At 36.8% G+C, this 24,882-nt stretch overlaps 1 protein-coding gene across 3 annotated transcripts in view; it reads right to left on the bottom strand.

Moving 5' to 3' along the window:
* PLA2G4A (phospholipase A2 group IVA) overlaps positions 1-24,882 on the bottom strand; it is a 168,732-nt gene that overhangs the window by 116,968 nt on the left and 26,882 nt on the right. For 2 of the 3 annotated variants that reach the window (XM_023728149.1, XM_023728150.1), the window contains exon 3: positions 7,270-7,351. In XM_023728149.1, the coding sequence (XP_023583917.1) occupies positions 7,270-7,351 (82 nt within the window). Of the gene's footprint in view, positions 1-7,269; positions 7,352-13,201; positions 13,341-24,882 lie in introns of those variants that run through there. The other variant, XM_023728148.1, reaches the window with a different exon arrangement.

Genomic DNA, 24,882 nt, shown 5'->3' with positions numbered 1-24,882 from the left:
TCTAAAATAAATTATCATTTACCCAGAGACATTACGAAAAATAAAAGCTTGAGAGTCTTAAGAGAACCGTAAAAGTGTGCTTTAGAACATTAACCAACGCGATCTCATAAAAACTCCTTTAAATGAGTTCATAATTCTCCCAGGAATTTTAACATTTTTCTTAAAATTTAAATGTAATAACAAGCTGTGCTATCTGCTAAACATTTAAGGAAAGTTAGTTCCATCTGCAAACTTACAATTACCCTTAAAACCAAACCAAACTCACCGCTGTCAGCGGATTCTGACACATAGCGACCCTATATGACAAAGAAGAGCTGCTCCATAGGGTTTCCAAGGCTGTAATCTTTATGGAAGCAGACTGCCACATCTACCACAGAGCCACTGGTGAGCTCCAACTGCTGATCTTTCGGTTAGCAGCCAAGCACTGTAACCACTACGCCACCAAGACTCCTTACAATTGTCCTTAGAGATCCTAATAATACTTATTCTGTAATGAGAAAGAGTTCAGTGTCCAGTAAAGGAGCTGACAAAACAAAACAAAATCAAAATATAAATAAATAACGAATCTTGCTGATGGTCTCTGGGGGCTGGAGGTGGGTAGGGAGTGAATTCTCCTTTGGAGCCTAGAGAAGGAAGGAAGGCCTGCTGACCCATTTTGGACTAATGACCTCCAGATCTGTGGGAGTATGTGTTGTTTGGGGTTGTTGGATTTGTTGTGGGTTGTTGCAGCAGTGCTAGGAGACTAATATAGTATCTTTAAAGTATTAGTATTTTCCCACATAGTTAAATTTTTTTGTGAACACTGTAATGGCGCTTTACTATTATCGATTGCCTATTTATTTGTCTTCCTTTCTAGACTGTAATCTGCACAAAGTCAGAGACCATTTTTGTCTTAATTATCTTTATGTTTCCAATGTCTCCCCCACAGTGGGCAAATATACAATAAAAGAAAAAAGAAGAAAGCAAGAATCCTAAATCCATAGTCACAGTTAGGATTTCTAAAACATCTAACGTATGTATAATATTTTATAGTTTAAAAAACACCGTGGATTCACTACCTGATTTCATTTTAGGCAATGAAATATAGCTCTATCCAGTTCTGAATTCAGAGACTAGACCCCATTATCACACACGATCTTTGTTTTCCCTAATACTTTTTTAAAAAGCAGAAATTCAGTGAAGTAGCTACCTCATTGTGCTATTTCATTTGGTTATAACATGAGGTTTGTGGCCAGAGTTCTGTGCTCTGTTTCATATATGCACAAAGAAAACTCTATTACCAACGGAAATCTTACTGTCACTGGTTGTCATTTTACAAACACGTATCTTCTTCTGGAAGAGCAAAGTGACAATACAGACTAGAGAGTTTTAAAAAATTAACCCAACACTGAATATCTAACATGATGTTCACAAGTTCCCTATTTATGCCACATCCACTATCACTTCCTGTAGCTTCAAGAGTTAAATTAATATCACCAAACAAATGCAAACTATGTATTTTAAAAATAAGAATATGTTATACAGCTACGGTAGTCGAAACAGCCTGGTCCTGGTACAACGACAGACACATTGACCAATGGAACAGAATTGAGAACCCAGATGTAAATCCATCCACTTACAGTCACCTAATCTTTAACAAAGGTCCAAAGTCCCTTAAATGGGGGAAAAACAGTCTTCTTAACAAATGGTGCTAGCAAAACTGGATGTCCATCTGTAAAAAAATGAAACAGGACCCATACCTCAGACCATACACAAAAACTAATTCCAAATGGATCAAAGACCTCAATATAAAACCAAAAAGTATAAAGAATACGGATGAAAGAATAGGATCAATGCTAGAGGCCCTAATATACGGCATAAATAGGATACAAACAATAACAGACAATACACAAACACCAGAAGATAAGCTGGATAACTGGGATCTTCTAAAAATTAAACACTTATGCTCATCAAAAGACTTCACAAAAGAGTAAAAAGAGAACCTACAGACTGGGAAAAATTTTTGGCTATGACATATTCGACAAAGTTCTAATTTCTAAAATCTATAGAAAGTCCAACACCTGTCCAATAAAAAGACAAATAATCCGGTCAAAAAATGGGCAAAGGATATGAACAGACACTTGACCAAAGAAGACGTTCAGGGGGCTAACAGACGCATGAGGAAATGTTCACCATCACTAGCCATTTTTGTTGTTGTTAGGTGCCATCGAGTAGGTTCCGACTGATAGCAACCCTATAAGACAGAGTAGAATTGCCCCATATGGTTTCCAAAGAGTTCCTGGTGGATTTGAACTGCTGAACTTTTGGTTAGCAGCCAAGATAACCACTGCACCACCAGGGCTCCAAACCAAATCCGTTGTGGTCGAATCAACTCCTATAAGACAGAGTAGAACTGTCCCAAAGGGTTTCCGAGGAACGGCTGGTGGATTTGAACTGCCTACCATTTGGTTAGCAGCCTCAGGGCTTAAGCACTATTCTACCAGGGCTCCAAAATGCAAATCAAAACTTCACTGAGATACCATCTTACCCCGACATTACTGGCCTAAATCAAAAAAACAGAAAATAACAAATGTGGGAGAGGCAGTGGGGAGAATGCAACTCTTATACACCGCCAGTGGGAATGCAATATGGTACAACCATTTTGGAAAACAATACGGCTCTTCCTTAAAATAATAGAAATAGAAATACCATGAGATCCAGCAATCCCACTCCTAGTAATATATCCTAGAGAAATAAGAGCCGTCACACGAATAGACATATGCACACTCATGTTCATTGCAGCATTATTCACAATAGCAAAAAGATGGAAACAACGTAAGTGTCCATCAGCAGATGAATGGATAAACAAAGTATAGTACACGCACGCAATAGAATACTATGCGATGATAAAGAGCAATGATGAATCTTCAAAACATCTTACAACATGGATGAATCTGGAGGGCATTATGCTGAGTGAAATAAGTCAATCACAAAAGGGCAAACACTGTATGAGACTGCTATTATAAAAACTCATGAAAAGATTTACACGCAGAAAGAAACAATATTTGATGGTTACGAAGGAGGGGAGAGGTGGGAAAAACACTAACTAGGCAATAGATAAGTGGTAACTTTGGTGAAGGGTAAGACAGTACACAGTACTGGGTAGGTAGGCACTACTTGACCAAGGCAAAGTCATAGAAGCTTCATAGACACATCCAAACCGCCGAAGGAATTGAGTTACTGGGCTGAGGGTTGGGGACCATGGTCTCAGAGGACATCTAGCTCAACTGGCATAACATAGTTTATAAAGAAAATGTTTTACATCCTACTTTGGTGAGTAGCATCTGAGGTCTTAAAAGCTTGTGAGCGGCGATCTAAGATACATCTACTTGTCCTACCCCATCTGGGACAAAGGAGAATGAAGAAAATCAAAGCCACAAGGAAAGAATAGTCAAAAGTCTAATGGACCACAACTACCACAGCCTCCACCAGACAGAGTCCAGAATAACTAGATGGTGCCCAGCTACCTCTAACAACTGCTCTGACAAGGATTGCAATAGAGGGTTCCAGACAGAGATGGAGAAAAACGTAGAACAAAATTCTAACTCACAAAAAAAGACTAGACTTACTGGTTTGACAGAGACTGGAGAAACCCTGAGAGTATGGCCCCCGGACACCCTTTTAAATCAGTACTGAAGTCATTCCTGAAGTTCACCCTTCAGCCAAAGATCAGACAAGGGCTTATAAAACAAATAACAACACACATAGTTCAATCATGTATATAAGACTAAATGGGCACACCAGCGTAAAAGCAAAGACAAGAAGGCAGGAAGGGGCAAGAAAACAGGACAAATGGAAATGGGGAACTCGAGGTCAAGAAGGGGAGAGTGTTGACACATCGAGGGGTTGGCAACCAATGTCACAAAACAATATGTGTATTAATTGTTACTGAGGAACTAATTTTCTCTGTAAACTTTCACCTGAAGAACAATAAAAATAAGAATATGTCAATAATTCTGAGTCAGGTTTTAATTTAAACTTCTATTTGCTTCTTTGTATGAACTATGAGCATAAGCATGCAGTGAAAGGTCAGCACTGGACAAAAATGATAAATTTGAGCCATTAGCAACCATGACTGGGAAGAGGCTGGTAGGTGCTGTGTTCTTGGCTGGCCCAGTGTTCTCGGGTGAAACCAAGGAAAGGAGTGAGCCACTGCAATGAGAATGTCAGCGCTGGCCCCTCAAAAGACAGTTCATGCTGCTGATTTCATTGTGACTTTTTAACAATGACAAAGGGTATTTTTAAATGCATCTGATCAAGATATGATGATTTATCAAGGGACAAAATTAAAAATAGGTATAATTTTAGTTTACATTAAAAAAAAAGCAGTTTTTTTGTTTTTGCTTTTTTAACCAGGAATTAGACAGTTCATTTGTGTGGCACACTTTAGTTTTCTGCAAATGCTTTAGTCACCCTTGAGAAAGCCCCTGAATCCACAGACAAAATAGAAAAACCCAACAGTAACCTGTCATTATTTACGGATATGTAAAATTTTATGGAAATTTACGTTTTTAAATAAACGTAGACCTATAAGCAGCAAAAGAGTATATAGGCTTCTGTTATCCTGGTCTTTGGGAATCTTAAAAACACTATAGTTCTACTCTTGTCTATTCGAAGAACTTCTATATACAGACACCTCAAATTCAGTTTAGTGGGCAATTTGTACCGATTAAGCTCACTAAGCAATATTACCAAAACTTCTCGAACAGGTGACAGCTAATGCCTACATGTTTTCTCACAATAGCCTCCTACAACTTCTCAAAAATAAACTATTTGGCACAGTATATTGTCCTTTCACCTTTTCATATTAACCTTATATTGAATCCAATTCTCTCAAACTCCCTCTTATTGTTTCTTTTCGCCTTTTCCCAGCTTCCTGCAAACTCATTAAGGTGATATAAGGGGTTGACAACAAAACTCCACTCAAAAAATTATGTAACAACTTAAATAAAAAGAAGTCAAATTAGAAATGCTTAATAAAAATTTTAACAGAATGCCATAACACCATCCGTTCTCCTATAGTGGTTAATCTCCAGTGGCTATTCTCTCTATGGATCCTTCACTTTAAAAAGGGAACTTCACAAGAGCGAAGGTCTAATCTGTGCTGTGCACACTGCGAGCATCCAAAGTCTACCTGCTCTCAGTTTCATGAAATGAATGAGTATCTCATGTTCTTGAGTAGTGTTGTCAATATCAATTCCAATAGGTTTAAAATGACATTTGCCACATTCTCTCTTCCCAGTTTTAATGATAATAAATAATCACTGCCAAAGTGCCTGGGGCCTATGGTGAAAGTCGCTAAGAGATCAGATCCACACCAGCCAAATAAGGCTCACAGAGCATAGAGTTTGAACTACTGTTCAAACTTATCTAGAAGGCACAGCTCTGCACAGTTAGAAGAGTTATGCTACTTTGCATAAGAAATAATACCTATATATTTTTTAAAGGCAAATTAGTTCCGTCTTTTGCATGCTTGGCAAGTTACTGACGTAGTCTTTAGTTGAATTAAGACTGACTTTTCCAACTAATAGCACAATGTCTTCCATTGTAAGGTCTGTGCCTTGTCTTGAGGACCTGTAGAATACCAGTCCTCAAGTATGGTTTCTAATGCGGCTTCTCTTTTACAGGAGCCTGGAACCCTAGTGGCAAAGTGGTTAAGAGCTCTGCTACTAAGCAAAAGGTCAGCAGTTCAAATTCAACAGCCGCTCCTTGGAAAGCCTATGGGGTAGTTCCACTCTACCCTCTAGGGTCAGCTATGAGTTGGAATGGACTCGACAGCAACAGTTTTTTGGTTTGGTTTTCTTCTAGTATAGTGTCATTTAAAATAATGGAAGTACAAAGACTCATAAAAAGCAAAGTAAGAATAAGTTAAGAAAAATATTGGTGAAGTGATTAGATAGGTTAAATGGACATAAGAGACAAAATTTCAAATATAGCCCTCTGGATTTAAAGAAGTTGCTATTGCTCACTTCACCTGTCATGAAAACCACGGCTCATCTAAAAGTTTCCCATAAGATTCTCAACCCCCTCTTTAGTTATAAAATTTAGCAGCTTACTAGACACTATTCTTCATTCACTGGAGACTTGAGCACAGATCTCACCTTTCTTTCCTTAATATTTAACTTCTCCTTCTCTATGGGCCCCTTCTCAGTGTCATTTCAAAAAGCTCTAGTCACTCCCATTCTAAAAAAAAAAGTGCATATCCCTTCTATATATTTAACACACTATGGCAAGAACAATCATTTTTAAAATGTAAATCCAATCATGTGATTTGCTACTTAAATGCCATCAAATTCTTTATGATAAAATTTCAGTTCTAGTCCTTGTCTTGCTAGTGTTTGTCTTCCTAGTTCTTGTCTATCTCCCCAACCTATACCTTTGCACTCCAGTCTCTAAAGACAACGGACCTAGTCTAATTCCTTTTGGGCACTCTGCTTTTCCCTTGCTTTTGAACATGCTGTTTTCACTGCCTGGGAATTTTCCCTGCTCTCATAACCAGATACCATTCCTTCAGAGACCAGTTTAAATGTCACTTCAGCAGAGAAACCTTCCCTGTTTCACAGATAGATAAACTGTAATCTCCACTCTTTCTCCAAAACCTGTTCTGAAGGTTAAATTTCCCACTGCCATATTTTTGGTAACAATCTAAAAGTTTACTAAATATATTATCACAACTCTTATCTGTCTTTCTTTGTTCTCCCACCTCCATGACCCCTAGCCATTTTGGGTGGTAAACTGGAAGACTGCTTTTAGAAGTATGCAGAATACTGCGAACGAGTTCATTCAATCTTATCCTCAAGCTGTGGTTCACATCATGTTAAGCTGTCCTACACCAGTTTCTGCAGATATTCCACATATAATAAAAATATTCAAAGGCATAAGAACTAGAGCAACTGCATTTTTTTAAATCCTCTTGATACAATACTTCACAGAAGCAGTTTGTTTGAAGTCTTAACACTCTTTCCAAAATAGAATTTCTTTGAATTCTACTGGTCTGTATGTATGTCACACGACTAGAAGTGCTTTCAGCTCATGTAAAGCAAAAGTAAGAAGTTTTTCTGACAGATAAAACAGCATCAGAGAATGTTCAGAATGTTAGAATTCAAAGATCTAGGCAGAGATAACCACGTCTGAAGAAGGGAAAGCCCCTAGCTTGTCAACGAACTCAGACAACTGAAGGGTGAATCATAACCTTTCGTTTTCAACAGCAAAGCAAATAATGGCACTTACGCATGTCACCGAAGGCCCCCTTTGTCACTTTGGTGGCACGTAACACCACTACTGTGAACTTGTGGGAATACTGGTGCTCCACCTGGAAATAAAATGACAATGAATTAGAAAATAAGCTTCCAATATAGAATCCAAATTATTTGTTCTCAATGTTTCCTCGCAACTAATTACAACAACTCTAGTTGAAAATAAGCCAATATGCATACCAGAAACATTCTTTGATCCTAAGACTGTGCCTTTTTTTGAGTCTCTCCTCTCTCCCATCCCAGAATCATTGAGAAGTTTAGATCATGCTGTGAGGTGTCACTACTGCTGGACTATCTGCACTCCTTTGCTGTCTGGTTTAGCAAGCGCTTAGGAAAAAATGTAAATCAGGACTTCAGGCGTTTCAGCAGCACAATCAGGCTTTGTACTGGTTTAACTAGGAAACCCTGGCTTAAAAAATGTGATGTCAAAGCAAGGTGTTTGCATTATTTGTGTTTGTTTTTGTTGCTGCTGCTCAAGAAATCAATCAATCAAAAGTCTTTTTTCCTTTTTTTTTTTTTTCTGCAAGACATCTCCAGGGTGGCTGTCAAAACCCACTGGACAATAAACAAGGCAATTACAAGCAAACTTTTCTATATTTAGCTTTAATGCATTTGTTATAAGCCATATGCAACAATGCTAAAAGTTTCTATTAGCCTAATATCTACCATGCACATAATCAATACTATCTTAATGGATAGAAGACTTTATTAAACACCTCACCGAACCGGTAATCAGTTATTCAGCAACGCTAGCCATTAAAACAGAAGGGGGAAGCAGGAACTCACACCTATTTCTCTGAGCAACTGAAAAGGTCACAGAGTCTTTCACTAAAGTTCATGCATTCTTTTTTTAATCGTAGGAGAGACACACATTCAGAAGCTGCTCGTATCTCACTGAACTTTAACAGGCTTGTCTCAGGATCAAAAGTCCACCATTGACTGAAAGAAGGCTTAGATACTGATAACACTAAGAAGTGAGGGTCGACAGTTAAAAGCAAGGGGACAGAAAAAATTGTAAATGACTCTCATTCAAGTTTATTTTCAAAGAAGACTGTCAACACTCAGAAGAGTTATGAGTAGCCAAAGTTTTACTCTACGTAAATAAAATTATCAATCATAAAAAAACATAAAAACCAAAAAATCTCATTGGCATCGGGTCGATTCTGACTCATGGTGACTCTAAATGTTACAGAGTAGAAATGCCCCATAGGTTTTTCTAGGTTGAAATCTTTACGGGAGCAGACTACCAGATCTTTCCCCCACAGAGTGGCTGGATGAGTTTGAACCACCAACCTTTCGGTTAACACAAACCATTTGTATCACCCAGGGATCCTATGAAAAAACATAAATGCTAAAAAAAAAAAAAAAAAAAAAATGTTGTCTTGCACTACAGCTGAAAATCATACATGCACTCCCTCCTCTCCGAAAAGCCTAATTAAATGTGATGACGATGGTTCTGAATAACTGCTATCTAACAACCCAATCATCATGCTTTAGCCACTGGGATACATGTCTGCTATGAAAACTCCATGAATGCTTTGTGTTAAATACGCCTGGTTAAAAATATGTCAAATATAAATAATGGACCACGCTGCAAGGGGCGCAAAATTATTTTGAGTGTTTAGGTTAATCATCAACTCTCTTAAGCCTTGAGGCAATACATAACACACGAAGGTGTCAAATAATACTTGGGCCTGAAAGACAGTGAGCAAATGCCCTAGAAAACCCAACTTAGGGGTTAGCTTTCACCACTAAAGAGACTTTCTCATTAATAATAATTATGTAAAATAGTGCACCCTTCCGAAAATCATTTATGCTTTTTTTTTTACCACATCCTAGAATTTCTAATACCAAATAGGCTTTCAAATGCCTGAAAATTTCCTTGTAAAATACATATTAGTAGTAACCCTCTTCTCTATTATTTGTCACTTGATTTTGAAATTGCTATAAATACATTCTATATCAAGTGATGGTTATTGCTAATAACATGTAAAAAGAGTTTATATTGTTACTGTTATTATTATTAAGAACTTACGGAGTATGAATTGTATGTTAGGCATTTTACCAGATGCTAATTCTCATTTAATCTTCCCAACAACCCTATAAGGTTGTTATTATTTATATTTATAGCTCAGTAAACTGGGATTCTCTAAGCAGTTTCCCAGAAGCACGCAGATAGTAAATGGCAAGCTTAGATTAGAATGTAGTCTCAATGTTGTGATATATATATTTTTACAACAAGGGGGGAAAAGGGCAAAAAAAAATGCATCCTCACTGACCCTAGTGCTTCTACTCTTTCTGCATTACTTATACATAGATTATTAATAATACCAATCCTAATACCTTTAATAATAATAAAGGCTATTTTCATTTAATAGCTTAAGGTGGTATAGATAGCTACTATCTAGTCTATCTATCCTATCTGTAGTTGACCTAAAGTCCCTCTAATAATTGTATTATTTCCCCTATCCCATTCAGCTCTCCTTTTTATCTGCTTTTCTTTCCATCAGCCTCAATTTTGTCTTCTTAACTAGTACGAATGAAGTAGTTATGTACTGTTGACAGGAAATATGGAGCAAATCTACCATATTCTGTATTTTGATGAGGTAATTTTGGAAACATCATAAGTCTTCATATAACCTGTAAATTATTTTCAAAATAAAACCAAACCTGTTACCACTGAGTTAGCTGGTTCCAACTCATGGTGACTCCATGTGCGCAGAGTAGAACTGCACTCCATATAGGGTTTTCAAGGCTGTGAGCTTTTGGAAGCAGATCATCAGGCCTTTCTTCTGAGGAGACTCTGGGCGGGTTCCAACAGTCAATCTTTCAATTAATAGTCGAGTGCTTAATCGTTCGTGCTTTTCACAATAAGAGCATCAAAATCTGTGCTTATCTCTTTCTAGCAGCTGTAAGGATTAATAGGAGAATATCTATAAAGTAAAGGGCCCTGGTGGTGCAACAGTTAAGCACTCAGCCGCTAACTGAAAGGTTGATGGTGCGAACCCACCCAGCTGCTCTGCAGGAGAAAGACCGGGAGCTATGCTCCTGTAAAGATTACAGCCTAGAAAGCCGTATGGAGCAGTTGTACTGTTACATGGGGCCATTATGAGTCAAAATCAATCGGATGTCACCTAACAACAACATTTGCAAATTAAGTACAAATTCTTAGAGAAAGATGTTCATATTCAATCAGTACTTATCCAAATATTCTGTGGAGAATGCCTTGACATGTTTCCTGGTGCCAATGTCACGTGTAATTTCAAACTAGTCCAGACCCAGACTGGGCTAGGTTCCAACTTGGATAGGAGGCTTTTGGTTACTTCTCAGGGATGGTGCCAGAGGAAATGATATTACTGAATCCACAACTAGTGCTCCCCAGAGGAAAATAAAGACTTGGCACAATACTAGTTGGTGATAGGCAGGTAAAGATGCCATAGTTCAACTGAGATTCAAATCTAAACCCAATCCACTGACTCAGTCACCATGGTTTTCTTCAAAGAGTCAAGCCTTGCCTTCAGGTCTTGGCTTACCTTACTTTGAATGTTCCTTCATCTATAATCTTTTCCCTAGTGAAAACCAAGATCATTTTTCTTTTCACTATCACGATTTCCTAATCATTAGGAAAACAGCTATTGTATTTGATTTATTCTATAGAATTATATTCACATATGTAATTAAGGGTATTGGGCATGGGCGGTGGGGGGAGTCAATTTGTCCCAAATCAATTTTTTTATTTGATGATTTTCTAATCTGTTTAAGTTCTATGGTCATAAAACAAGAACCAAAGAAATCATAAATTCTGATGGAAGAGAAGGTCGATTCTGAGTTCATATTTCTTTTGTCTCTATTCAACTGTCATTGCCCAACTTTAATCCAAATGAGAACTAAAGACTGATAATATGATAAAGACTACAGAATCTCATTGCTAAACCCAGAGATTGTGATCACCATAATCAGCAACAGCCAATTTCAAACAGATCTCAAAAATGTTTAAAGAAAAATTGTCATCCAAGAGTCATGGCCCGTTTTTTGAGAAGATGCTTGTTTTCAGTTTCCCTTCTTGGGATCGAGGTGCACTTTAACATTTAAGAGGCACAATCATTGTATTATCATTTTCCCACTTTTTTTCTAAGAAAGATCAGTATTATCTAGTTACAGGCTACAATGCTATTTAATCTTGCTTTAATAATTCTCATCTAATTTTCAAGATACCTGTTTTTGCAACAGAATTTGCTAGCTCTAGCAGGCATAATTAAAGAAATAATAATCAGAAATACATACAATTTCTTTTTTTTTTTTACAATTTCTTTAAAAATTAAAGTAAATATATATTACATTTTCCACTGCAGAAAAGAGATTTTAGGAGCCATGGTGGCACAACAGTTAAGTGCTCAGCTGCTAACCAAAAGGTTGGTGGTTCAAATCCACCCAGTGGCTCCCTGAAAGAAAGACCTGGCAATCTGCTCCCCTAAAGATTACAGACTAGAGAACCCTATGGGGGCAGTTCTACTCTGTCCTATAGGGTAGCTAAGAGTTGGAATTGACTCAAAGGCACACTACAGCAACAGGAAGCTTTTATGTCCTATTTTAATCAGAATTACAGGAACTACTGTAGCAGTGGACCCAGTACAAGGAAATAATATGATGGTAACAGTTTTGCTCTAAAATATTCATTCACCATGAAGTTATAGTGACTATAATATCCTCAAGACAAGTAAAATTAAACAAGGTGTTAACACCAAAATTACAATTAAGATATGGACTTTAATCCAACAGTAATTAAAAGTTTGGACAACATCCGTGATTTTTCCGTCTTTTTCCTACATCAATAATCCTGAAGAAATCTACACTCTCCTAGGAGTAGCTATGTCTGAGTGAACGGTGTGAGGCTCATATATATCTTCACCGTCCTGAACACCTGCACATATTAAAACACCTGCAGGAGCATGTGCATTTGCAAAGATTTCCCCAGGCAATTAACCATAGTTAATTGGTTTAGAACTGCTGGCTTAGATGATATATCACGTTCCTACAACTCTACACTGTCTTTGCATTAATGAATTTCAGATTTGAACCTTAGGCTGTACCCCAATAGACTTAAAATATGAATACCCCTACAGATACCATTTTGAAAAATTTATCCCTGATTTATGAGACTTCTTGAAACGTCTTTTTTTGCCTTACTTACAAAATAAAAATCAACTCCTTTTTTATTTTTTTTTTTTCAGTAAGCAACAAAGGAAAGGTTCATAAGTCAAAGATAGTCATAAATCAGAAGGCTATTTTCAACAGAGTAACATATCTTCTGGCTCAGTTTTCTGCCTTTGTTTCCTCAACTGTAAAATGGCAATCCCGATATTACCAACCTCACCGAATTTTTCTGAGTATTAAATTAGAAAGAACTGGCAATTTACTTTTAAAAATATCAGGCGTCAAAAACCCTATGAAGCACAGTTCCACTCTGACACATCGAGTCACCATGAGTCCAAATTGATTGGACAGCAACTGATGGTGGTGGCGGTAAAGATAAGGATTCTAGTAAACCACCCTCTGTTTCAAGTTGAAAGCCTGATAGACTACATTTACAGGAAAAAGTGTTATAGCCCTCCCAAGAACTGGTAGTCCATTTTAGTGTCATCCAGGGGACCCAGGAGAGCAACAAACCTTGAACTGGGATTAAAGTTTTCCCAGACTCCTAACTTCCCCAGGAGCCTGACAGAAACAAGTAAAATTCTCTCTGAAGAATTATTTCTGCAGATAATTTTTTCAAATATAATGTCCAGCACAAAATCAAAGAGAATTAGGAAGATGAGGAGAGGAAGCATGACACCAAGAGTAAGAACCAGCATAATTAACAGGCACAAAAACAGATTCATTCTGTAAAAGAGCTGCACACTACTTACCACGTTCAAAGAGATAGAAGCTAAGCGTAAAGATGACTGAGTGAAACTTGAAACCATAAAAAATGGCTACGAAGATCTGAAGAAGAACCAAATAAAAATTCTAGACGTGAAAGGTGAACTTGGTAGCCTTCTAGATGAATATTTTCTATCTCTGTTTTACAGTAAAGAAGCAGAAACATGAACGTTACTTTAAATTTGTGCACTTTTGCTTTACAGCCTTGCGGACAGAGCATGGCTGGTATCAGGGAAAGGTTAGGATCTTATCACTAGCCTTTCCCTTCCTCACTTTTCCAGAATCTGTTCATGCTCACAAAAATATACGCTTTGCCATAAAACAAAAGAAAATAATTTGTGCACGTTATTAATTTGTGCACGGTGCAGTGTTTTTATGATAACTGTTTTGTCACTTTTATATTTCTGATTTCCCTGCAGCACTATATTACCTTGGTGATTTCCTCTGGAAATGCTTTACATTATTAAGTTTCACAATAATAAAGCCATACATTTCACTAGTTTACTGAAAAACAAAACTCCGTAAAATAGACATAGTATGTATATTCCTATTCATACCCTGTTTTCTAGATGAACAAGCTAAAATGGACTCTAAGTGCTCATGGGCACATAACTACTAAGATTGGAACTGCCACTAGAACAACTGTTCTTTGATTACTTATACAGAGTTGGTTTTGTTTTCCTTACGGTGTTGTTAGTTAGGTGCCAGCGAGTCGGTACTGACTCATGTACAACAGAATGAAACTTTCTAGAATAACATCTTTCTACTTTTTTGGTTAAATTTCCAGTCATCCTACGGTGATATTTGTAAAGGTCTTTGTATTTTAGCAGGCAGTCATGCTAGTATACCCATGTGGCTGACTGTTTCTCTAATGTGAACACAACCCTCATTTCTGTGGATGTGGGGCAGTGGCCCTCCTCCATTGCTAATAGGTGGTAGGAAGAGGTGTGGGTTTTTTCACTCCAGGGAAGTGATTCATATTTTCAGAGTAACAAGTTAGAGTCTTTTTTTTTTTTTTTTTTTGGGAAATATTTTACACAACTCTCCTTGTAAAGTTGATATCTGTCCCCTTTCCACTTTTCCAAAAGAATGTCAATAAATTCTGGGGTCCTAAAGGTCTTAACAGTTGGAAAATGCCTCACAACAGCAACTCTAGAGATATGGGAACTGAAATCTATCTTCTATTTACACTCCATTTTATGGCACCTTTTTCAAAGCCAGCACCACTGGAAGGAAAAGAGTTTGCTGGCTGCAAATTGCTGCATCAGCCCACGAGAGTCTCCAACATGTCACTGCATTACAGGTATGGTGAAAATGAATCCAACCTTCCATGCCTTGAGGCAGCCAAAGCTCTGTTAGCCTGTCTGGCACCAACCGCTCATTATTAGTTAGCTGGCTTGATTTCCCCCATCTTTCCTTTATACAAATATTGTTCTCTGTTGAGCATGTTCACTGTATATTTTTAAAAATATCTTTCTGTGAAAACCAGAACAGAGGATTTTGTCACTAAAACACTTTACACACCCACACACACACATTCACACACACGTACACACACTTTTTATTTCATATGCACACAGAAAGAACAAGAAAAAAGAACAAAGATATAAAACCATTGGTATCATCTTCTCTTAAAAGGGCTGTAAACTGGAATACTAATTCGTTGTCCAACTCTGATGCTGGGGAAGGTAAAGAAAAACATGATACAGATACTTGGTTTTTGCATAATTCAAGATACCTCATAGGTAATTTGTTGTTGTTAGGTGCCATCAAGTTGATTCGGACTCAGAGTGACCCTATGCACAATGGAACGAAATGTTGCCAGGTCCTGGGTCACCCTCAGGATGTTGCTATATGTCTGAGCACATTACTGCAACCACTGCGTCAGTCTGTGTCTTTCAGGGACTTCCTCTTTTTGGCTTACCCTCTACTTTACCAGGCATGATGTCCTTTTCCAGCAACTGGTCCCTCCTGATAACACGTCCAAAGTAAGCCAGACGAAGTCTCAATATTCTCCCTTCTAAGGAGTATTCTAGCTGTACTTCTTCCAAGAAAGATTTGTTCTTTCTTCTGGCAGTGCATAGTATATTCAGTATTCTTTGCCCACACCATAATTCAAATGCATCAATACTTCTTTGGTCTTCCTTATTCATTGTCCACCTTCCGCATGTATATGAGGCAACTGAAAATACTACGGCTTGGGTCAGGTGCACGTTAGCTCTCAAAGTGGTATCTTTGCTTTTTTAACACTTGAAAGAGGTCTTTTGCAGGAGATTTGCCCAATGTAATATATTGTCTGATTTCTTGCCTGCTGCTTCCACGGGCGTTGACTGTGGATCCAAGTAAAATGAAATTCTTGACAATTTCAGTCTTTTCTCTGTTTATCATGATGTTGCTTATTGGTCCAGTTGTGAGGATTTTTGTTTTCTTTATGTTGAGGTGTAATCCATACTGAAGGCTGAAGTCTTTGATCTTCATCAGTAAGTCCTTCAAGTCCTCTTTGCTTTGAGCAAGCAAGACTATGTCATTTGCATATTGTAGGTTGTTAATGAGTCTTCCTCCAATCTTGATGCCACGTTCTTCTTCATATAGTCCAGCTTCTCAGATTACTTGCTCAGCATATATATTGAATAAATATGGTAAAAGGATACAACTCTGACACACACCTTTTCTGATTTTAAATCAGCAGTATCCCCTCGTTCTGTTCAATCTACTGCCTCTTGCTCTATGTACTGGTTCTGCTTGAGTACAATTAAGGGTTCCATAGGTAATTAGCATGGTCTAAATATTCAGCTGTTACCATAAGTTGGAAGAAAAGGTGCCAGAACTGAGCCTTAAAATATCCAGATGTAGTTTTATTTTTAAATGATAGCCATGTTAGAATAGGAAGTTGAATGGCCAGTTCACAAGGTCACCTGACAAGAAACCCAAGTAAACTTCAGAGTAGTCAGTAATAAGGTATGCTAAGATTAAGTAGAATAATAAAGACCACTCAAAATAATAATGTTCTTTGAAATGTGTTATATTCTGGCCATACTGAACTTCTTTAGTTTTTTTAAAGCATGTACTTTCTCACCTCTAGACTGCTTCACATATACTGTGTTGCAATCTGGAAAAGTCACTTTCTTCTTTTTCACCTAACCCCTAGCTAGCTTTCAAGTCTATGCTTAGATGTGACCTCCTCTAGGAAACCTTCCCCTATCATCCTTAGACTGAATTAGTTATTCCTATTATAGATTCCCACAATACTGCCTCTTATCAGAGCCTTTTACTAATCATATGGTTGTTATGAATATATATATATATGTATTTTATTGTGCTTTAGGTGAAAGTTTACAGCTCAAGTTAATTTCTCATACAGAAATCTATACACATATTGTTATGTGACACTAGTTGCAATCCCTTTAATGTGACAGCACACTCCCCTTTCCCACCCCAGGCTTCCTGTGTCCATTCAAAAAGCTCCTGCCCCTTTCTGCCTTCTCATTCAGTACAGGAGCTGCACATATTTAGTCTCGTGTATATATATGAGCTAAGAAGTAAACTCTTCACGAGTATTATTTTATGTTTTATAGTCCAGTCTAATCTTTGTCTGAAGAGTTGGCTGTGGGAATGGTTTTAATTCTGGTTACCACAGAGTCTGGGGGCCATGTCTTCAAGGGTTCCTCTAGTCTCAGTCAGACCATTAAGTCTGGTCTTTTTACATGAATTTGAGTTCTACCACACTTTTCTTCTGCTCCATCAGGGACTCTCTGTCGCATTCCCTATCAGGGTGGTCATTGGTGGTAGCCAGACACAATCTAGTTCTTCTGGTCGCAGGCTGATGGAGTCTCTGGTTTATGTAGATCTTTTGTCTCATGGACTAATATTTTCCTTGTATCTTTGGTGTTCTTCATTCTCCTTTGCTCCAGGTGGGTGGGGATCAATGGATGCATCTCAGATGGCCGCTCAAAAGCTTTTAAGACCCCAGAAGCCACTCACCAAAGTAGGATGCAGAACATTTTCTTAATAAGCTTTGTTATGCTAATTGACCTAGACGTTCCCTGAAAACATGGTCCCCAGGCCCCCATCCCTGCTACCCTGTCACTTGAAGTGTTTGGTTATATTCAGGAAACTTCTTAGCTTTTGGTTTAGTCCAGTTGTGTTGACTTCCCCTGTATTGTGTGTTGTCCTTCCCTTCACCTAAGATAATTCTTGCCTACTATCTAGTTAGTGAATAACCCTCTCCATCCTTCCCTGCACTCGTAACCATCAAAGAATGTTTTCTGCTGTGTTTAAACCTTTTCTTGAGTTCTTATAATAGCGGTCTCGTACAATATTTGTCCTTTTGCAACTGACTAATTTCACTCAACCTAATGCCCTCCAGATTTGTCCATGTTGTGAGATGCTTCGTGGATTCATCAGTGTTCTTTATCGTTGCACAGTATTTTGTGGTGTGTGTATACCATAATTTGCTTATTTATTTGTCTGTTGATGGTTGTTTCCGTTTTTGCTATTGTGAACAGTGCTGCAATGAACATAAGTGTGCATGTATCTATTCGTGTGATGGCTCTTATTTCTCTAGGATATATTCCAAGGAGTGAGATTGCTGGATTGTATGCTACTTCTATTTCTAGCTTTTTAAGGAAGCACAAAATCAATTTCCAAAGTGGTTATATCATTTTACATTCCCACCAGCAGTGTATAAGTGTTGCAGTCTCTCCACAACCTCTCCAACATTTATTATTTGGTGTTTTTCGGATTAGTGCTAGCCTTGTTGGGGTGAGATGATATCTCATTGCAGTTTTGATTTGCATTTTTCTAATGGCTAATTATCATGGGCATTTCCTTATGTAATCTGTTAGCTGCCTGAATGTCTGCTTTTGTAAATGCCTGTTCATATCATTTGCCCATTTTAATTGGGTTATTTGTCTTTTTGTTGTTCAGGTTTTGCAATATCTTGTAGATTTTAGAGATTAGACCCTGATCAGATATGTTGTAGCCAAAAAACTTTTCCCAGTCTGTAGGTTGTCTTTTGACTCTTTTGGTGAAGTCTCTAGATGAGCATAAGTGTTTGACTTTTAGGAGCTCCCAGTTATCTAGTTTCTCTTCTGGTGTTTGTGCATTGTTACTTATGGTTTGTATTCTGTTTATGCCATGTAATAGGGCTCCTAGCATTGTCCCTATTTTTTCTTCCATGATCTTCATCATTTTACATTTTATATTTAGGTCTTTGATCCTTTTTGAGTTAGATTTGTGCGTGGTGTGAGGTATGGGTCTTGTTTCAGTTTTTTGCAGATGGATATCCAGTTATGCCAACACCATTTATTAAAGAGACTGTCTTTTCCCCAATTAATGGACTTTGGGACTTTGTCAACTATCAGCTGCTCATAGGTGGATGAATTTATGTATGGATTCTCAATTCTGCTCCACTGGTCTAGATGTCTGTTGTTGTACCAGTACCAGGCTGTTTTGACTACCATGGCGGTATAATAGGTTCTAAAATCAGGTAGTGTGAGGCCTCCTACTTTATTCTTCTTCAGTGATGCTTTACTTATATGGGACCTCTTCCCTTTCCATATGAAGTTGGTGGGTGATTTGTTTTTCCATCTCATTAAAAAATGTCATTGGAATTTGGATCAAGATTGGATTGTATCTGTAGATTACTTTGAGCAGAATTGACATTTTCACAATCTTGAGTCTTCCTATCCATGAGCAAGGTATGTTTTTCCACATATGTAGGTCTCTTTCGGTTTCTTGCAGTAGTGTCTTGTAGTTTTCATTGTATAGGTCTTTTACGTCTATGGTTACATTTACTCCTAAGTATTTTGTCTTCTTGGGGGCTATTGTAAATAGTATTGATTTGGTGATTTCCTCTTCGAAGTTCTCCTTGTTGGTGTAGAGGAATCCAACTGGTTTTTGTATGTTAATCTTGTACCCTGATACTTTGTTGAAATCTTCTATTAGTTCCAGTAGTTTTCTTGCAGATACTTAGGGGTTTTCTGTGTATACAATCATATCATCTGCAAATAGGGATACTTTTACTTCTTCCTTACCAATTTGGATCCCCTTTATTTCTTTTTCTTGCCTTATTGCTCTGGCTAGGACCTCCAGCACAATGTTGAATAAGAGTGGTGATAAAGGGCATCCATGTCTGGTTCCCATTCTCAAGGGAAATGCTTTCAGACTGTCTCCGTTTAGGATGATGTTGGCCGTTGGTTTTGTATAAATGTCCTTTATTATATTGAGGAATCTTCCTTCTCTTTCTATTTTCCTGACAGTTTTTATCATCAATTGGTGTTGGACTTTGTCAAATGCCTTTTCTGCATCAATTGATAAGATCATGTGGTTCTTGTCTTTTGTTTATGTGATAGATTACATTGATTATTTTTCTAATGTTGAACCATCCCTGCATACCTGGTATGAATACCACTTCGTCATGGTGAATTTTTTTTTAATGTTGTTGAATTCTACTGGCTAGAATTTTGTTGAGGATTTTTGTGTCTATGTTCATGAGGAATATTGGTCTGTAATTTTCTTTTTTTGTGGTATCTTTACTTGGTTTTGGTATCAGGGTTATGCTGGCTTCAGAGAATGAATTTGGGAGTATTCCATCCTTTTCTATGCTCTGAAATACCTTTAGTAGTAGTGGTGTTAACTCTTCTCTGAAAGTTTGGTAGAATTCTCCAGTGAAGCCATCTGGGCCAGGGCTTTTTTTTGTTGGGAGTTTTTTAATTACCTTTTCAATCTCTTCTTTTGTTATGGGTTTATTTAGTTGTTTTACCTCTGTTTGCGTTAGTTTAGGTAGGTAGTGTGTTTCTAAAAATTTGTCCATTTCCTCTAGGTTTTCAAATTTGTTGGAGTACAATTTTTCATAGTATTCTGTTATGATTCTTTTAGTTTCAGTTGGGTCTGTTGTGATATCGCCCCTCTCATTTCTTATTGGGGTTATTTGCTTCCTCTCCTCTTCTTCTTTTGTCAGTTTGGGCAATGGTTCATCAATTTTGTTGATCTTTTCAAAGAATGAGCTTTTGGTCTTGTTAACTCTTTCAATTGTTTTTCTATTCTCTATTTCATTTATTTCTGCTCTAATTTTTATTATGTCCTTTCTTCTGGTGCCTGAGAGCTCCTTTTGCTGCTCTGTTTCTATTTATTCTAGTTATAAGGTTAATGTTTTGATTTTGGCCCTTTCTTCTTTTTGGATGTGTGCATTTATTGCTATAAATTGACCTCTTAGCACTCTTTTTGCTGTGTCTCGAAGGTTCTGGTAGGGTGTGTTTTCATTTTCATTTGATTCTATGAATTTCTTTATTCCATCCTTGATTTCTTCTATAACCCAGTAGTTTTTGAGCAAAAGGTGTTGTTCAGTTTCCATGTATTTGAATTATTTTCCTTGCTTTTTCTGTTATTGATTTCTACTTTTATGGCTTTACTGTCAGAAAAGATACTTTGTAATAGTTTGATGTTTTGCGTTCTGTTAAGGCTTGCTTTGTGGCCTAATATGTGGTCTATTCTGGAGAATGTTTTATGTGCATTGGAAAAGAAAGTATACTTGTCTACTGTTGGGTGGAGTGTTCTATATACGTCTATGATATCAAGTTGGTAGATTGTGGCATTTAGATCTTCTCTGTCTTCACTGAGCTTCTTTCTGGATGATCTGTCCTTCACCAAAAGTGGTGTATTGAAATCTCCTACTATTATTGTGGAGCAGTCTATTTCTCTTTTCAATGCTGTTAGAGTTTGTTTTATGTATTTTGGAGCCCTGCCATTGTGTGCATAAATATTTATTATAGTTAAGTCTTCCTGGTGTATTGACCTTTTGATCATTTTACAGTGTCCTTCCTTAGCCTTTGTGGTGGATTTTGCTTTAAAATCCATTTTGTTGGAGGTTAATACTGCCGCTCCCGCTCTTTTTTGATTGTTGTTTGCTTGATATACTTTTTTGCATCCTTTGGATTTTAGTTTGTTTGTGTCTTTGAGTCTAAGGTGTGTCTCTTGTAGGCAGCATATAGATGGATTGTGTTTTTTATCCATTCTGCCACTCTCTGTCTCTTTATTGATGCATTTAGTTCAGTTACATTCAGCATAATTATTGATAGGTATGAGTTTAGTGCTGTCATTTTGATGTCTTTTCTTGTGTGTTGTTCACAGTTTTTTTGTTCCACTTAATTTTCTGTGCTGAGTCATTTTTCTTCGTGTATTTTCTTTCATCTTTTTCATTGTTGTTGATTTTGTATTTGCATGTCTTTATATTTTTCTAGTTTTTTATTTTGACTTGTAGGACTGTTAGTTTCCTTTGTGATTACCTTAATATTTACTCCTATTTTTCTAAGTTTATACCAGTCTTTTATTTCTTTATATCACCTTGACTTCCTCTCTATATGAGAAATTTATGTCTACATTTTTTAAGTCCCTCTTTTTTGTTTTAATGTTGTCATCTTTTACATATTGATGTCTGTTTCCCTATTATCAGTGTTTTAACTTTGATTTACTTTTGTGACTTCCTTATCTGGGTTGATATCTGGTTGATATCTGTCCTGTGTTCTAGTCTTGGGTTGTTATCTGATGTTACTGATTTTCTAACCGGGGGACTCCCTTTAGTATTTCTTGTAATTTTGTTTTGGTTTTTGCAAATTCCCTAAACTTCTGTTTATCTGGAAATGCCCTAATTTCGCCATTATATTTGAGAGACAGTTTTGCTGGATATATGTCGCAGCCCCTCACACAGGGTACCATCTGTCGCAGTGGCGGCGAATGTCGGGATGGCGGAGACGGTAACCAAACACAACTCTTACAGAGAAGTGGGGCCAGGAGGGTCACTCTGAGGAGTCGACCCCTGGGCTTTGGGTGAGTAACAATAAGTTTCGGGCAAGGGAGAAGGAATTCAGGTAAACAAGCCAATCAGTAACGGGACAATAGGTTTGGGAAAACAAGTCATGACAAGTCTCAACATGTTGGGGACAAGTCTTAACATACTGTGCAGCATAGAGGCCTGTGGGGGAGCTGCAGTTGTCAATAGTGCAGCCATGTTTAAATGGCATATATCCCCACAGATATATAATTCTTGTCTGTCAGTTTTTTTCCTTCAAGGCTTTATATGTCATCCCATTGCCTTCTTGCGTGCATGGTTTCTGCTGAGTAGTCCGAGCTTATTTTTATTGACTTTCCTTTGTAGATGACTTTTCTTTATCCCTAGCTGCTCTTAAAATTCTCTCTTTATCTTTCGATTTGACAAGTTTGATTATAATATGTCTTGGTGACTTCCTTTTAGGACCTTTCCTGTGTGGGGTTTGACGAGCTTCTTAAACAGATATTTTCTCATCTTTCACGATATCAGGGAAGTTTTCTGCCAACAAATCTTCAACAATTCTCTCTGTATTTTCTGTTATCCCACCCTGTTCTGGTATTCCAATCACTCATAGATTATTCCTCTTGATAGAGTCCCACATAATTCTTAGGGTTTCTTCATTTTTTAAAAATTGTTTTCTGTGATTTTTCTTCAAATAAGTTGGTGTCAAGTGCTTTATCTTCAATCTCACTAATTCTGACTTTCATTGCCTCAATTCTGCTCCTATGACTTTCTACTGAGTTGTTTAATTTTGAAATTTTATTGTTAATATTTTGGATTTCTGTTTGCTGTCTCTCTATGGATTCTTGCAGCCTGTTAAATTTGTCATTTTGCTCTTGTATAACCTTCTTAAGTTCTTCTATTGCTTTGTCTTTATGTTCCTTGGCTTGTCTGCATTTTGCCTGATCTCCTCCCTGATCTCTTGAAGAGCTCTGTATATTAATCTTTTGAATTCTACCTCTGTTAATTCCAAGACCTTTTCTTCCTCCAGGATTTTTCTGGTTCTTTTATGAATATGTTATACATTTTTTCTAATAGACATGGGCTCAACCAAGGCAGGAACTCTGTGCATTTGATTCACCTTTGTATACCCTGTGTCTATTGATGTGGAGTGGTACACGGTGGACACTAAATAAATTATAAGAAGTTATCAATAAGAAATTAAAATAAGTTTTGAGGTAGAATGAATTAAAAGTCCAAATGTTAGGATTTGGAGTTATTGTTGGTCTCTGTATGAGGCTTAAGGTTATAGACCTTGATCTTATCTTCCATCTTCCTTCTCACTTCCAAATGCCATATTTCATGTTAAAATTTGAAAGTGAGCACTTTGGTTAAGTTCCCTAAGAGTTACAGAAATCATCCACCCCTCTTGAGGTAGTGGGTTGAGAAATAAAATAATAATAATAAGGAATTAAAAGAATTAATCTGTAGGTAAGATTGTAATAAAAACAATTCATTAATATGAAAAAAATTAAAATAACCTACCTTCTTTTTTTCTTATTTATCTATACTACCAACCTATCATGGCAACCTACTTGTTGCAGAATAGAACTACACTCCCTAGGGTTTTCATGTCTGTGATCTTTCAGAAATAGTTCACCAGGCCTTTCTTCTGAAGTGCCTGTGAGTGTGTTTGAACAGCCAATCTTTCAGTTAGCAGCCACATGTTTAACTCTTTGTACCACCCAGGGACTCCTACTTATCTTAGATATTCATAATTTTGAAAGGAAAGTAGAATATTGTTTCAGGAAATAAAGTTTATCTCACAGGATTAAAAAATGCTGATTATATGTTTTTTACAAGAGCCATACTTTAAATATAAAGACAAATATAAGTCAAAAGGATTCAAACACTAGCCAAAGAAGGCTGGAAGGGCTATGTTAATAAAATATAAAGTAAAATTTAAAATAACAGTCATTAGTAGAGATTAAAAAAAGGACCTATTATACTGATAAAGTATTGATTGAGCAAGATTCTATATCCTAAAGTTGTATGCACCTAATAACATAACTTCAAAATTCATAAAGCTAAATTTGACAGAACTGAAAGCAAAGTAGATAAAACTATAATCATATTTGCATATTTTAACACAGCTCTTTTAGTAACTGATAGAATGAGCTGACAAAAATCCAATAAGGATATAGAAACTTTGAACAACATAATTAACCAAGTAGCCCTCACGGACATAGTAGAACACTGCCTACAAGTGAAGAATACATTTTTTTCAAGCGTATATAGCATATTTACCAACATAGGCCATGTGCTAGGCTATAACCATGTATTAACATATTGTAAACAATAAAAAAGCCATAAAGAGTATGTTCTCTGAACACAGTGGAATTAGATTAGAAATCAATGATGAAGACAACTAAAAAACTTATCAAATATTTGCAAATTAAGAAATTCATGTCTAAGTAATTGACACATAAAAGGATAAATCACAATAAAATTTAGAAAGTATTTTAACTGAACAATTATAGAAATAGAACATTTAAAAACTTGTGGGGATACATCTAGATAGTCTAAAATTAGTAAAGCCAGGAAGATAAATAAAGATTTAAAGATTAAAAAGGAAGAAGTAGAACTGACATTATTCACAGATAACAGGAATATATACTTTGAAAATCCAAAAGAATCTTCAAACAAGTTATTAGAATTAATAAAAGAATTCAGTAAGATTATTGTATACAAGGTCAATAAACAAAAATCAGTTGTATTTACACATAAATGCAGAAACTCCTTGAAAAATGAAATTCACATATACCTTTTACAATGACATGAACACATCAAATATCAAGAAATACATCTAAAAAAGATATATGAGATTTCTTACTGAAAACT

Source organism: Trichechus manatus, unplaced genomic scaffold, assembly GCF_000243295.1.
Source record: "Trichechus manatus latirostris isolate Lorelei unplaced genomic scaffold, TriManLat1.0 scaffold00021, whole genome shotgun sequence".
In the NCBI taxonomy this organism is placed as follows: Eukaryota; Metazoa; Chordata; class Mammalia; order Sirenia; family Trichechidae; genus Trichechus; species Trichechus manatus.
This window is presented reverse-complemented; position numbering and strand designations above follow the sequence as displayed.